General features: G+C 39.4%; 1 protein-coding gene, 1 long non-coding RNA gene and 2 pseudogenes across 24 annotated transcripts in view; 1 reads left to right on the top strand and 3 right to left on the bottom strand.

Annotated features, from left to right (window-relative positions):
* Positions 1-17,117, top strand: part of LOC148969395 (uncharacterized) — a 154,976-nt gene that overhangs the window by 57,713 nt on the left and 80,146 nt on the right. The gene's annotated exons all lie outside the window — the stretch shown is intronic.
* Positions 1-17,117, bottom strand: part of LOC120482043 (protocadherin gamma-C5) — an 84,975-nt gene that overhangs the window by 39,370 nt on the left and 28,488 nt on the right. For 2 of the 23 annotated variants that reach the window (XM_039675996.2, XM_039675984.2), the window contains exon 1: positions 165-2,688. The exons of 17 other annotated variants lie outside the window; for them this stretch is intronic. In XM_039675996.2, the coding sequence (XP_039531930.2) occupies positions 165-2,591 (2,427 nt within the window). In that variant the 5' untranslated portion in view covers positions 2,592-2,688. Of the gene's footprint in view, positions 1-164; positions 2,689-7,956; positions 10,528-10,946; positions 13,479-17,117 lie in introns of those variants that run through there. 4 more of the 23 variants (XM_039675988.2, XM_039675998.2, XM_089126209.1 and 1 more) reach the window with 4 other exon arrangements.
* On the bottom strand, positions 3,818-6,503 carry LOC148969398 (protocadherin gamma-A3 pseudogene; annotated as a pseudogene).
* LOC148969399 (protocadherin gamma-A11 pseudogene) lies at positions 14,204-16,235 on the bottom strand (annotated as a pseudogene).

Here is a 17,117-nt window from a genome sequence, read left to right on the forward strand (position 1 = left end):
AAGTCCAATTTCTCAAAATGATATATCAACATCTGATAATATACAAGGTTTTTTTAAAATGGATAACTTTGAGAAAAACACACAAACAAACAAACATGCTTAACTAGAAGCAGAGTAGTGCTTAGACTCCTGCAGCAATGAACGATTATCGGAGAGAGTCTCACCTCTAAAGTCAGATCATCAACCTCCTGCTCCTTCTTTTCTCTCTGAACTGTCCCCAAACGACTCTGGCTCACCAGTGTGTTCTGACTGTAGGGCCTGACAAACTTCACGTCACTCATCCTTGAATCAGTCGTCCCGCACATTTCATAATTATAAACATGCTGTAATGTGCCGTCTGCGTAGACCGGAGGGTAATATGGAATTACAGGTAGATTTGTCCCTGATTTAAAAAATAACTTATTCTGCCTCCATCTGTAGACTTTCACTGAGATGATTGAAATAATCGAGACTATGAAGAGCAGGGAGACCACAGCAAGAGCCAAGACTAAATAAAAAGTCAGGTGGTCGTTATATTGTTTTTCGTGCGTAAAGTCTGTGAACTCTGACAGCACTTCAGGAAAACTATCAGCCACAGCCACGTTAATGGAGACCACAGCTGAGCGAGAGGGCTGTCCGTTATCCTCCACAACAACAGTGAGTTTCTGTTTGACAGCATCTTTATCAGTCACTTGTCGCACAGTTCTTATTTCTCCATTCTGTAAACCCACTTCAAACAGCGCTCTGTCTGTAGCCTTCTGGAGTTTATAGGAGAGCCAGGCATTCTGTCCAGAGTCCACATCAACAGCCACCACTTTAGTGACGAGATATCCAACATCTGCAGCACGAGGCACAATCTCAGCCACCACTGAACCGCCAGTCTGGACTGGATACAGAACCTGAGGAGCATTGTCATTCTGATCTTGGATGATGATGTTTAGAGTCACATTGTTTGATAAAGGGGGAGAGCCCCCATCTTGAGCTTTGATTTGCATTTTGAATGATTTCAGCTGTTCATAATCAAATGATTTTTCTGCATAGATTACTCCAGTTTCTGGATTTATAGAAATGTAAGATGCCAGAGGTGCTCCATTCAAATCTCCATCGATAAGAAAATATGAAACCTTCGCATTTGGCCCCCAGTCCATATCTTCTGCTTTGACAGTCAGAATAGTTGTAGATGGTGGGTTATTTTCAGCTATAAAGGCATTATATGATTCCTGTTTAAACTGAGGCGCGTGATCATTTACATCAGATATCTTAAGGTTCAAAATCTCTTTTGTTGAAAGAGGAGGGTTTCCCCCATCTACAGCAGTCACAGTGATATTGTACTCGGCTGTCTGTTCCCTGTCTAGTTCTGAGCCTGTCACCAGATTGTAATAATTAGTTAATGAGGACATGATTTTAAAAGGAGAGTTCAGATCAATGGAACATGTAATCTTACTGTTGTCACCTGAATCCAGATCCTGTACATTTATCATTGCTATAACAGTTCCAGGTGCTGCGTCTTCAGATACTGCACTGGAAAAAGACATTATTGTAATTTTGGGCGTGTTATCATTGATGTCAATGACGTCAATAATTATCTCACTCGAGTCAGTCAAACCTCCATGATCTTTAGCTTTGACTTTGACTGTAAACTGCTTGTGTTTTTCATAATCTATATCTCCTATGACTTTAACCTCACCAGAATCCGCATCAATGGAGAACAAAGCTTTTACCGCAGATGTCGCGTGCTCAAAATAGTACTGAATGCCGTGACTGGACTCATCAGCGTCAGTCGCACTGACTTTAGCTACGATTGTGCTTTTAGGAGCATTTTCAATAACTGATGTTTTATAAGACGACTGGCTAAACACAGGCGCATTGTCATTGACATCAAGAACAATAATATTAATCTGTACAGTTGCAGACCTTTGTGGTTTCCCACCATCAAACGCCGTCAGAATTAAGTTGTGATGCTTTTTCTTTTCTCTATCTAGGGCAGAATGAAGAACCATCTCGACGTGTTTATTCCCACCAGCGCCATTCTGAACATTAAGCTTAAAATGATCGGTGGGCTGAAGTGTATATTTCTGTAGCGTGTTCACTCCCACGTCTGGATCTATTGCGCTCTCTAAAGGAAATCGCGCACCCAGTACCGCTAATTCGCTGATTTCTTGTTCAATTTTAGATTTCGGAAAGACAGGGCTGTTGTCATTGATGTCCTGTATGTCAACGGTCACTCGATAAAGCTCCATCGGATTATCAAAAATGACATCAAAACTGACACTACATGCTGATATCTCTCCACATAGCTCTTCTCTGTCCATTTTATTCTTAACAACCAGATGCCCGTTCTCCTTGTCCAGTCCAATGTACTCACTGCTGTCCGCGGTGAAAACACGCGCTTTTCCTGAAATCAGTCTCCTCGGCTCAAGCCCAAGGTCCGAGGCAATATTTCCAACAAACGAGCCCACTGGCATTTCCTCGGGTATAGAATAACGAATCTGTCCGGTCACACAAGAGGACAATAAAGCCAACGCGCATACTGTATAGCAGAATAGCGACCCATGTAACCAGCCTTTTCTTCCCGACTCCATTTTTGACCAACAAAGATCGAGCAGAAGCATCCAAAGACAATATGATAGATTAGGTGTTTCCAAATATGCAGCTTTCTCTGGCTTGAAGAGCCTGGAGACAAAGCTGAAAACGGTTTTGAGGTCTTGTTTTGTAGCATTCACATTAATATGTGGACGATATTTAAATTATGCCATTGCTTAGTTGAAGGGAAGGATAAAAACACTAGCTTTATATGTTGAACAGCGGCACTTAGAGTACAAATACAGTACTACAGAACTGTCACTTTTCGAAAAACCAACACCATCAATGACTGAAACTTGAAAAGTGTTAAATATCCCATAAGGTTATGAACCGTGTAATGTTATACATAGCCTACCACAATCAAGAACATGCCTCTGTTAAAATGGAAAAAAAGTGAGAGGGAAGAGATGATTTTGACAAATGCTTCACAAATCAGAGAACCTAAATCTACAAGAGAGCATTGTATTACTGGGTTGTAACAAGTATAGTTTAACCTGTTATTAAAGGGATATTCACTGAAAAATAAATCTGTCTTAAATTTTTCTTTCATGTAACACAAAAGATATTATGAAGAACATTGGAAGCTCAACAACATCAGAGCACAGTGACTTCCAATGTATGCACATGCAAACACTAAGACATTTCACAAAATATATTATTTTATTTTCCTCAGAAGAAAGCGTGAGTATTTGATGATATTTTTAACTTCCGAGTGGACTATCCTTTCAATTCATTCAGTGGTTAAACTGATGAGAAACATCATTCTCAAAGGAACAGCAGCTGTTGTAACACAGTGTAAAAATTATGAAAAACGCATTGTACTCCTACTACTATACTACTTATAACTTTGAGGTAGAAAATTAATATTTCACTTCTGGCTTATTATTTGGTTTGTGATTAAGTTAATGCATGGTAGATAAGAGAACATAAATAATCAGATTACCTTGTCTAATATGAAAAATAACTATCTTTCCAACATTTAACTAAAATACAAATTAATAAATAGAAATAAGTGTGTTAAACATCATGGACACATACATTATTTGCTGTTGACTTACTGGACTTACAAAAACTCAACACAGTGTATAGACTGACATTGAGCACAATTGTGAAAGTGGCTAACACACACAAACTGTCTGTTATTTATTATTGTCATATTTATGCACTTGTTTCATATTGATTATTATTATTGCCATGTATAAGTCATGGATTTTAAAACAACTTTAAGCTGTAGTGGATAAATGTGCATACATTCTATCATAGTCTTAAGTTAAAGACATAAAAGCAAAAAGTACAACACTCCTGGGCTCTTTTTTTTTTTTTTTTTTAATAATATCAAACAAGGTCTCACCTCTAAAGTCAGATCATCAACCTCCTGCTCCTTCTTTTCTCTCTGAACTGTCCCCAAATGACTCTGGCTCACCAGTGTGTTCTGACTGTAGGGTCTGACAAACTTCACGTCACTCATCCTTGAATCAGTGGTCCCGCACATTTCATAATTATAAACATGCTGTAATGTGCCGTCTGCGTAGACCGGAGGGTAATATGGAATTACAGGTAGATTTGCCCCTGATTTAAAAAATAACTTATTCTGCCTCCATCTGTAGACTTTCACTGAGATGATTGAAATAATCGAGACTATGAAGAGCAGGGAGACCACAGCAAGAGCCAAGACTAAATAAAAAGTCAGGTGGTCGTTATATTGTTTTTCGTGCGTAAAGTCTGTGAACTCTGACAGCACTTCAGGAAAACTATCAGCCACAGCCACGTTAATGGAGACCACAGCTGAGCGAGAGGGCTGTCCGTTATCCTCCACAACAACAGTGAGTTTCTGTTTGACAGCATCTTTATCAGTCACTTGTCGCACAGTTCTTATTTCTCCATTCTGTAAACCCACTTCAAACAGCGCTCTGTCTGTAGCTTTCTGTAGTTTATAGGAGAGCCAAGCATTCTGTCCAGAGTCCACATCAACAGCCACCACTTTAGTGATGAGATATCCAACATCTGCACTGCGAGGCACAATCTCAGCCACCACTGAAACGCCAGTCTGGACTGGATACAGAACCTGAGGAGCGTTGTCATTCTGATCTTGGATGATGATGTTTAGAGTCACATTGTTTGATAAAGGGGGAGAGCCCCGGTCTTGAGCTTTGATTTGCATTTTGAACGATTTCAGCTGTTCATAATCAAATGATTTTTCTGCATAGATTACTCCAGTTTCTGGATTTATAGAAATGTAAGATGCCAGAGGTGCTCCATTCAAATCTCCATCGATAAGAAAATATGAAACCTTCGCATTTGGCCCCCAGTCCATATCTTCTGCTTTGACAGTCAGAATATTTGTAGATGGTGGGTTATTTTCAGCTATAAAGGCATTATATGATTCCTGTTTAAACTGAGGTGCGTGATCATTTACATCAGATATCTTAAGGTTCAAAATCTCTTTTGTTGAAAGAGGAGGGTTTCCCCCATCTACAGCAGTCACAGTGATATTGTACTCGGCTGTCTGTTCCCTGTCTAGTTCTGAGCCTGTCACCAGATTGTAATAATTAGTTAATGAGGACATGATTTTAAAAGGAGAGTTCAGATCAATGGAACATGTAATCTTACTGTTGTCACCTGAATCCAGATCCTGTACATTTATCATTGCTATAACAGTTCCAGGTGCTGCGTCTTCAGATACTGCACTGGAAAAAGACATTATTGTAATTTTGGGCGTGTTATCATTGATGTCAATGACGTCAACAATTATCTCACTCGAATCAGTCAAACCTCCGTGATCTTTAGCTTTGACTTTGATTTTAAACTGCTTATGTTTTTCATAATCTATATCACCTATGACTTTAACCTCACCAGAATCCGCATCAATGGAGAACAAAGCTTTTACCGCAGATGTCGCGTGCTCAAAATAGTACTGAATGCCGTGACTGGACTCATCAGCGTCAGTCGCACTGACTTTAGTTACCATTGTACTTTTAGGAGCATTTTCAACAACTGATGTTTTATAAGACGACTGGCTAAACACAGGCGCATTGTCATTGACATCGAGAACAATAATATTAATCTGTACAGTTGCAGACCTTTGTGGTTTCCCACCATCAAACGCCGTCAGAATTAAGTCGTGATGCTTTTTCTTTTCTCTATCTAAGGCAGAATGAAGAACCATCTCGACATTTTTACTGCCATCCTCACTATTCTGAATGTGTAGCTTAAAATGATCGGTGGGCTGAAGTGTATATTTCTGTAGCGTGTTCACTCCCACGTCTGGATCTATTGCGCTCTCTAAAGGAAATCGCGCACCCAGTACCGCTAATTCGCTGATTTCTTGTTCAATTTTAGATTTCGGAAAGACAGGGCTGTTGTCATTGATGTCCTGTATGTCAACGGTCACTCGATAAAGCTCCATCGGATTATCAAAAATGACATCAAAACTGACACTACATGCTGATATCTCTCCACATAGCTCTTCTCTGTCAATTTTATTCTTAACAACCAGATGCCCGTTCTCCTTGTCCAGTCCAATGTACTCACTGCTGTCCGCGGTGAAAACACGAGCTTTTCCTGAAATCAGTCTCTTCGGCTCAATCCCAAGGTCCGAGGCAATATTTCCAACAAACGAGCCCACTGGCATTTCCTCAGGTATAGAATAACGAATCTGTCCGGTCACACAAGAAGACAATAAAGCCAACGCGCATACTGTATAGAAGAATAGCGACCCATGTAACCAGCCTTTTCTTCCCGACTCCATTTTTGATCAACAAAGATCGAGCAGAAGCATCCAAAAAAGCAGAATGTAGGGTCAGTTATGTTTACAGCAAATTCCGTCTTGGTTCGGGTTAAATAATCCGCGAACCAATTTTAAGTCGATTTGGTGGTTTGTTATAGCATCCGATGTTAGTTGTTGACGCTATCTGAATTATGCCTCTGCTTTGGGTTTTGTTAAACGGAGGGATAAAAGCACACACCAAAAAGACTACAGAGGTTGAACAGCGGCACTTAGAGTCCTAAATGAAGCACTACAGAATGGTCACTTAATTAAAAATACAATCAATGTATTAAAATAAAGAGTTAAAAATCATAAAGTTATGCGCTCTGGTGACGTATAAGTAAAACAAAAAGTGTTCCTCTAGGGGACAGAGGAGGTTGTAACAAATGCTTCACAGGTCGGAGAAGCTCAAAAATATTGGAGACGAGATAGTTTAAGTTGAGTTTAACCTACTGTAACTTATGTACGAGGGTGAAATCCTTATACATGACAATGACGCTCCTGAGGTGACAGTGGAAGGTGTGTAAAATAAATAAATAAATAAATACAAACATTATTTAGGTAAGAAAATCAACTTTTCACTTTTGGTTGACAAATGCCAAAATGTGTATAATCTGATTCAGTATATTTTCCTCTTTCATTTATATAACATCTAAAAACAATCACCCATACATATTAAAACAATGTTCAAGGAAATGGGCAGGGCTGTAACTTTCTACATTTAATTCTACTGGGCTCACAAAAACTGCACAAAATGAGATGATGTACCAATACATACGAAATCTGCAAGCAAATGATAGAAGAGCTTTCCTCAGAACTAACTTTACTTTTCTAAGACACTTTTTAAAATCGTTTTGGCTCCACTTTATTTTGATAGTCCACTTTAGACATTCTTCTAACTATAAGTAATGTTTCAACTACATGTCAACTAACTCTCATTATTAGTAGACGGTAGTAGACTGTTATGGTTAGGGTTCGGGTTAGTAGAATAAGTTGACTGTATATTGGGGAACCAACAAAATAAAGTGTTAGCAGATGTTAAGCAGATAGTCTACAACTCTAATGACAGTTAGTTGACATGTTGCAAAGTAACTTATAGTTAGTAGAATGTTTTAAAGACTATCAAAATAAAGTGTAACCATGGTTTAACTGACTGGTCTTAAAGCCATTATTTGTTGGTTCAAATTTTTAAAACTAAACTTTCACTTTATCAAATGTTTTAATTGAAAAGTGCGTGTGCTATATTTCTTTAAAGTAAATACCACTTGCTTTGATTATTATGTTATATTATGCAAATACAGTACATTTAGAATTATGGCTTATATGTCCAAATAAATTTTTGGGCCACTGTATACGTGATACAATTGACACAACTGTGAGAGTGAATATGGCACAGAATATCAACTTAATATATTTTTACATATTTATTAAATTGTTTTTACTCCAATTCCGAGTAATTAAATTATTAGTCAAGAAAAAAAAACACTTTAATTTGTAATATAACTTGGGGAACTTACTGTAAATCCAAGTTTGAGACACAAAGCGAAATAAAAATACTGTTTTATAGATTTTTTTTTTTTCCATTTGAATTCAGATGAGATGATTTTAAAAATAAAACAAGGTCTCACCTCTAAAGTCAGATCGTCAACCTCCTGCTCCTTCTTTTCTCTCTGAACTGTCCCCAAACGACTCTGGCTCACCAGTGTGTTCTGACTGTAGGGTCTGACAAACTTCATGTCACTCATCCTTGAATCAGTCGTCCCGCACATTTCATAATTATACACATGCTGTAATGTGCCGTCTGCGTAGACCGGAGGGTAATATGGAATTACAGGTAGATTTGCCCCTGATTTAAAAAATAACTTATTCTGCCTCCATCTGTAGACTTTCACTGAGATGATTGAAATAATCGAGACTATGAAGAGCAGGGAGACCACAGCAAGAGCCAAGACTAAATAAAAAGTCAGGTGGTCATTATATTGTTTTTCGTGCGTAAAGTCTGTGAACTCTGACAGCACTTCAGGAAAACTATCAGCCACAGCCACGTTAATGGAGACCACAGCTGAGCGAGTGGGCTGTCCGTTATCCTCCACAACAACAGTGAGTTTCTGTTTGACAGAATCTTTATCAGTCACTTGTCGCACAGTTCTTATTTCTCCATTCTGTAAACCCACTTCAAACAGCGCTCTGTCTGTAGCTTTCTGGAGTTTATAGGAGAGCCAAGCATTCTGTCCAGAGTCCACATCAACAGCCACCACTTTAGTGACGAGATATCCAACATCTGCAGTGCGAGGCACAATCTCAGCCACCAATGAACCGCCAGTCTGGACTGGATACAGAACCTGAGGAGCGTTGTCATTCTGATCTTGAATAGTAATTTTCACGGTCACGTTACTACTGAGTGGAGGAGAGCCTCCATCTTGCGCTTTTACCCGGAAGTGGAAATCTTTCAGTGTCTCATAGTCAAAAGAGCGCATAGCTGTAACCAGTCCGCTGTCAGGTTGCACTGACACATATGATGAGACAGAGACTCCATTAACAGTGCTGTCTTCTAGAATATAAGAAACACGTGCATTCTGATTCCAATCAGCATCACTGGCTTTAACTGAAAATATAGAGACACCAGGTGTGTTATTCTCCACCACACAGGCCTCATATATAGTTTTCTCAAAGACAGGAGCATTGTCATTCACATCTGATATCTGTAGAGACAGAGAGGCGCTACTGGAGAGCGCAGGCACCCCCTGATCAGAGCATGTGACACTGATATTATATTCAGCATCGTTTTCTCTGTCCAACTGCTGCTCTATACGCAGACTGATGAAATTGCTGGATGATGATGTAAGAGCAAATGGAATATTGTCATTTATGATACAGTGAATCTGGCCATTAACACCCGAGTCTGCATCATCTACTTTCATCATAGCAACAACTGTGCCTGGTGTGGAGTCCTCAGACACTGAGTTTGACATAGAGAGTAAGTTTATCACTGGTTTGTTATCATTCATGTCCAGCACATCAATGATCAGCTTACATGAATCAGAAAGCCCCCCTTGATCTTTAGCCTGGATATCAAGCTCATAATGATTTGCTTTTTCAAAGTCGACCAAGTCATTTATAGTGACCTCGCCACTATGCTGATCAATAAAAAACATGTTTCGCGCAATATCTTCTGTACTTGCAATGTAATACGTCACCTGACCATTAGATCCTTCGTCTGCGTCAGAAGCACTGACTGTGGTCAGTTTAGTCCCTATCGCTGCATTTTCCGTCAATGTGGCTTTATATTCTTTTTGCGTAAAGACAGGAGCATTGTCATTAACGTCTAATACAGTAACATCTATTTGAACAGTTCCAGACAACAGCGGATCACCGCCGTCAATGGCGGTTAATAATAACGTAATCACTCCTTTCTTTTCTCTATCAAGTGGTCTTTGCAAAACCATTTCGACGTTTTTATCTCCACTTGCTTTAAGTTGCTGTTCAAGGACAAAATGATCAGTTGGTTTAAGAGAATAGCTTTGAAGACCATTAACTCCTACATCCGCATCCACGGCTCTCTCCAACATGAATCTTGCGCCCGTTACAGCCGACTCGCTGATTTCAAAATGAATTCGCTTTTTCTGGAAAGTGGGTGGATTATCGTTTATATCCGTGATTTCAACCGTAATCGTGTATAATTCCATCGGGTTTTCTAAAATCAGCTGAAGGTGCAAAGCACACGGAGTCGTTTTCACACAAAGAGACTCGCGATCCATTTTCTCTTTGATGAGCAGCGAGCCAGTGTCTTTATTGAGGCCAATGTATTCAGTACTGTCCCCTGTATATATGCGCGCTTTTCCTAACCTCAATCGGTGTAAATCCAAGCCCAAATCCTGCGCGATATTTCCCACAGTAGAGCCTTTAGCCATTTCTTCTGGAATGGAGTAACTGACCTGTCCGCGTGCCGAATGAAGCAGGACGAAGGCAAACAATACCGAATACCACATCACGACACCAGACATTTCCTCGGTAGAGCCAATTAACAAATCATAAAACACGATCTTAACGATTTCCAAATGTTGCGTCTAATGGAAGAAAAATGCAAATCCCATGAATCGGACAAAGTAAATGATGTCGCGTTTGTTTCAAGACACTCGGAAATAATAAACGATCCAAAATATTTTCCCCTTTCCTCTCTCACTGAAAATGGGGCTGGGTTTAAAATACACATTGTGTTACATTGACAAACAGCGGCCCTGTGAGTCTAAACCAAGCACTACAAATATAATCACAGCAAAACTGTAGCAAAAAAAAAAAAATGACTTTTGAAATAAAAAAAAATCTGGAATACTGGAATAAATTATGTTGAAAAATTTAGATTTTCGGGAGAAATTATTGGATTTAGCAGATGGAAGGAAGACATTTAACCGTTTACTGTCTAAATTAAATAATTGACATATCGCTGTCCAAGATGTGGTGCTGAAAGTAGACTAAGCAACATTTAATGAGACAACAAATAATAATAATAATAATAATAATATACTGTTAATATTGTTTGATATAATTGTCATTAAATATTCTCTACACTGTGAACCGGTTTGAATTGAAACTTAGTAAATAAATATTTTTTTCTTACCGATGTCGAATATTCACCTTCCACATCGTTATTTTTCTTGATATTATGCTGCATCGTCTCAGTGAAACTCGGGTCCACCACTAACACACTCTGTCCACCGAGTGTAGAAAACTTACAGTCACTCTTCCTAGAGTCAGTCGTCATGCACACTTCATAATTATACCCGTGCGGCAGAGTTCCAGTGACTCCTGTGTCTGCGTAATGCGGAGGATAGTACGGAATAACAGGCAGATTGGACTGATAGAGGAAGCGAGATTGTTTCCATCTGTAGATCTTTACTGATATTATCACAACCACACAAGTGATAAAGAGGAAAGAAACAGCGGCCAGTGCGAGAACTAAATAAAAAGTCAGGTGGTCGTTATATTGTTTTTCGTGCGTAAAGTCTGTGAAATCTGACAGCACTTCAGGAAAACTATCAGCCACAGCCACGTTAATGGAGACCACAGCTGAGCGAGAGGGCTGTCCGTTATCCTCCACAACAACAGTGAGTTTCTGTTTGACAGCATCTTTATCAGTCACTTGTCGCACAGTTCTTATTTCTCCATTCTGTAAACCCACTTCAAACAGCGCTCTGTCTGTAGCTTTCTGGAGTTTATAGGAGAGCCAGGCATTCTGTCCAGAGTCCACATCAACAGCCACCACTTTAGTGACGAGATATCCAACATCTGCAGCGCGAGGCACAATCTCAGCCACCACTGAACCGCCAGTCTGGACTGGATACAGAACCTGAGGAGCGTTGTCATTCTGATCTTGAATAGTAATTTTCACAGTCACGTTACTACTGAGTGGAGGAGAGCCTCCATCTTGCGCTTTTACCCGGAAGTGGAAATCTTTCAGTGTCTCATAGTCAAAAGAGCGCATAGCTGTAACCATTCCGCTGTCAGGTTGCACTGACACATATGATGAGACAGAGACTCCATTAACAGTGCTGTCTTCTAGAATATAAGAAACACGAGCATTCTGATTCCAATCAGCATCACTGGCTTTAACTGAAAATATAGAGACACCAGGTGTGTTATTCTCCACCACACAGGCCTCATAGATAGTTTTCTCAAACACAGGAGCATTGTCATTCACATCTGATATCGTCACACATAGAGAGGCACTGCTGGAGAGCGCGGGAACTCCTTCATCAGTACATATTACACTGATATTGTATTCTGATTCTCTTTCTCTGTCCAGTTCCTGTTCTGTTTGCACGCTGAAGAAACTCCCAGACTGAGATGTAATAGCAAAGGGAATTTCCTCACTTATGAAACACTGAACTTGACCATTTACACCTGAATCAAGATCATCAACATTTAGCATTGCAACAACAGTTCCAGACTTGGACCCTTCAGAGATGGAATTGGAATTAGACACGATATTAATACTAGGTGAATTATCATTAATATCCAACACATCAATAATTACTTTACATGCGTTAGAGAGTCCTCCTTGATCTTTAGCCTGAATATTGAGCTCATAGTGGCTCACTTTCTCATAATCAACAGGACTATTTAACATAACTTCACCAGTTTTTTCATTAACAAGAAACTTGTCGGCCACATTACCCCTTGTGTCAGATATGTAATACGTCACTACACTGTTAGGTCCTTCGTCTGTATCAGACGCGCTCACGACTGTTAATATAGTATCCTTTAGTGCATTTTCTGTTATGGTGGTTTTATATACCCTTTGTGTAAACACAGGAGCATTATCATTAATATCTAGCACAGTAATGTGTATCTGTATAGTGCCAGAGAGCACTGGATCGCCTCCGTCAAAGGCTTCTAACAACAAAGAAAACGAGCTTTGCGTTTCTCTGTCAAGTGGTCTTTGTAAAATCATCTCAACATTTTTACTACCATCTTCTTGGCTGTGTAATTCAAGCCGGAATTTATCAGTCGGTTTCAGCGAGTAACTCTGAAGACCATTTGTTCCTACATCCGGATCGAAAGCTCCACCGATCATGAAACCAGCACCAACCACCGCCGATTCGCTGATCTCAAATATAAAGTCCTTTTTCTGAAAACTGGGAGCGTTATCATTTATATCTGTGATTTCGATTGTAATAGTGTAAAATTCCATCGGGTTGTCTAAAATCATTTGAAGATGCAAAGCACACGGAGTTGTTTTTGCACAAAGGGACTCGCGATCCATTTTCTCCTTTATAAGCAGCAATCCCGTGTTTCTGTTCAGTTCGATGTATTCCGTGCTGTCTCTCGTATATATTCGCGCTTTCCCTGATTTCAGTCGTTGTAAATCCAAGCCCAAATCCTGCGCAATGTTTCCCACCATCGATCCTTTTGCCATTTCTTCTGGAATGGAGTAACTGACCTGTCCTCGCGCTATGTGAATCAGAAGCGTCAAAAACAGCACCGAGTGCTGTATTATTGCATCAGGCATTGTCTCAACTGCAGATGGTTTACACAATACAACAATCGATCAGTGTATCCTTTAAATGTATAAAATACCACGTATATTCGTTTGGGTTATCCGTGTACACGACAATGAGTGTTGTATTAAATCCGCGAAAGAGAATATTTTCTGAGATGGTAGCTTCTCGTCCTTTCTCTCGGATATGTTGTGATGCTGGGATGGATCTGTAAAATACAGTTTCTGCACAGTTTGTCGACGAATAGCGGCCCTCTGAGTGTAAATTGGGAATTGCATTTAAAATTGATTATTTTCTAGGCACATATCACAGTGAATAAAAACTGATTTTGGAAACCCGAGCTGATCAAATAAAGCACTTACATATATTGGAAGCAAAAAATCAAATCTGAAGAAATCAGTATGGAACCAACGATGAGGTTAACAAAATTATAATATTAGGAGGTACAGTACATAATTAGTTAGATCAAAATCCTCACTTTAGCAGCCCAGTACTTTTCCAAAAGAGGCGCTGTTCAGCGAAATTGGTGCTGAAATGGTCAAATTTCCCTTTAATTTTCATGAAATAATTTCCTGATAATGTACTTGAACAAAGTTTAACAAAGGCGGAATAGCCAACAACGGAAATACCACGCTGCTCGGAAGTTTCTTCGAGTAATTTTTGTTTCTGATTTAGCGCGATGCCTCAGTGACGGCTTTGTTCATCTCTTAAACAGTGTGAGCTAATTCGTCCTCAAACCACCTGTCAAGCACACTTAAAAATGATACAAAATGAGATGCGTTTCATTCTAACAAACGTATGAAAATAACAATAGTCTACCCATGGCAGTTATACAGCCTTTGGGCCTGTCTATAATGTTTGCTAAAATTTCAAAGGATCACAGCCAGACCTGGCAATAAGCCACACAGCGAGAAAAAAACACCGAGTCCAAAGTTTTCAACACATGGTTTCCAACATCTTAAATTGTAACTCATATTTCCAGAAAGTAATGTATTTCCATAGCTAACCAACCAGTATCTCGTGAGCTCTCAATAGCCTATTTATTTATGGTCAACTTTAAAGTGGGGAATATATATATATATATATATATATATATACCTGAGGAGCGTTGTCATTCTGATCTTGAATAGTAATTTTCACAGTCACGTTACTACTGAGTGGAGGAGAGCCTCCATCTTGCGCTTTTACCCGGAAGTGGAAATCTTTCAGTGTCTCATAGTCAAAAGAGCGCATAGCTGTAACCATTCCGCTGTCAGGTTGTACTGACACATATGATGAGACAGAGACTCCATTAACAGTGCTGTCTTCTAGAATATAAGAAACACGAGCATTCTGATTCCAATCAGTATCACTGGCTTTAACTGAAAATATAGAGACACCAGGTGTGTTATTCTCCAACACACAGGCCTCATAGTTAGTTTTCTCAAACACAGGAGCATTGTCATTCACATCAGATATCTGCACACATAGAGAGGCACTGCTGGAGAGCGCGGGAACTCCTTCATCAGTACATATTACACTGATATTGTATTCTGATTCTCTTTCTCTGTCCAGTTCCTGTTCTGTTTGCACGCTGAAGAAACTCCTAGACTGAGATGTGATGGCAAAGGGAATATCCTCACTTATGAAACACTGAACTTGACCATTTACACCTGAATCAAGATCATCAACATTTAACATTGCAACAACAGTTCCAGACTTGGACCCTTCAGTTACTGAATGGGAACTTGACAGGATTTTAATACTAGGTGAATTATCATTAATATCCAACACATCAATGATTACTTTACATGCGTTAGAGAGTCCTCCTTGATCTTTTGCCTGTATATTGAGCTCATAATGGCTCACTTTCTCATAATCAACATGACTATTTAACATGACTTCACCCGTTTTTTCGTTAACAAGAAACTTGTCGGCCACATAACCCATTGTGTCAGATATGTAATACGTCACTACACTGTTAGACCCATCGTCTGCATCAGACGCGCTCACGATTGTTAATATAGTATCTTTTTGTGCATTTTCTGTTATGGTGGTTTTATATACCCTTTGTGTAAACACAGGAGCGTTATCATTATTATCTAGCACAGTAATGTGTATCTGTACAGTGCCAGAGAGCACTGGATCGCCTCCATCAAAGGCTTCTAACAACAAAGAAAACGAGCTTTGCGTTTCTCTGTCAAGTGGTCTTTGTAAAATCATCTCAACATTTCTACTACCATCTTCTTGGCTGTGTAATTCAAGCCGGAATTTATCAGTCGGTTTCAGCGAGTAACTCTGAAGACCATTTGTTCCTACATCCGGATCGAAAGCTCCACCGATCATGAAACCAGCACCAACCACCGCCGATTCGCTGATCTCAAATATAAAGTCCTTTTTCTGAAAACTGGGAGCGTTATCATTTATATCTGTGATTTCGATTGTAATAGTGTATAATTCCATCGGGTTGTCTAAAATCATTTGAAGATGCAAAGCACACGGAGTTGTTTTTGCACAAAGGGACTCGCGATCCATTTTCTCTCTGATAAGCAGCAATCCCGTGTTTCTGTTCAGTTCGATGTATTCCGTGTTGTCTTTTGCAAACAGTCGCGCTTTCCCTGATTTCAGACGTTGTAAATCCAAGCCCAAATCCTGCGCAATGTTTCCCACCATCGATCCTTTTGCCATTTCTTCTGGAATGGAGTAACTGACTTGTCCTCGCGCTATGTGAATCAGAAGCGTCAAAAACAGCACCGAGTGCTGTATCATTGCAGCAGGCATTGTCTCAAATGCACAGATGTTTACAAATTACAACATTAAATCCGTGTATCCTTTAAATATAGGCAATTCCAAAAGCAGACATTAACTCCGTACACGACGACCAAAGATGAATAGAAGCATCGTGTAGGAAAAATATTTGAGATGGCAGCTAGCTTCCCCCCCCCCCCCCCCTCCGTTATATTGTGTGATGCTGGGGGTGGGTCAGTGAAATACTGTTTCTCCCCTGTTTGTCGACGAACAGCGGCCATTTGAGTGTAAATAAAGAACTGCATATCAAAAATTAGAACCCTACACATAAGAAGCATTTTATCTACGAATATTATTTTCTAGGCCTACATCACACTACAAATATAATATGCAGAATACCATACTTTGTTCCAGAACCTTTTGTCGATTAAATCGAAAATATATATTATGCAGGTTGAATGTGCAAATGATCACCTAAAGTATAAGTGAAATTTGTATGTAACAGTCGAAATTTGAGCAAAATTACAATGCACAGCTCAATAAAAAAGACCATAGTCCTCTTTAATATTAGCCTTTCATCTAACGAGGCGCTGTTCAGCACAAGTGGTGCTGAACTGTGCAAACGTTCTCTTGCGTTTTTTTCTCGATAATTCGACAAATTTCAACATGTTGTCAATATAAACATCAAAAATAATTATTTTATTTATTCTATTTGCCACAATACATAATTTCAGTCACTTCTTTGTCCACGACCAAAACCTTCTAAAGTAGACAGACTTTTAGGCTATAGACAAATCATAGGGTCAGTCTCTTTTGGCGTACATTTAGCTAAGAATCATACAACAATTACAACAATGTACAGGGATAAATTGCATGATCCCAATAAAACTCAGTCTAATCTCTGTTTCAAATGTTAACGTATGTGTACAGCCACACTTCCTCGAAAAAGTTGTCATGCACACGACAACTATGGACCGTTTGATACAGTGTCAGAAAATTGTGGCATACAGTAAGCAACATGGTAAGCAACGTTTCCAACGTGTGGAAACTTATCATTGTGGGTC

This window comes from Pimephales promelas, chromosome 23 (assembly GCF_988280905.1).
Source record: "Pimephales promelas chromosome 23, fPimPro1.hap1.1, whole genome shotgun sequence".
Classification (NCBI taxonomy): Eukaryota; Metazoa; Chordata; class Actinopteri; order Cypriniformes; family Leuciscidae; genus Pimephales; species Pimephales promelas.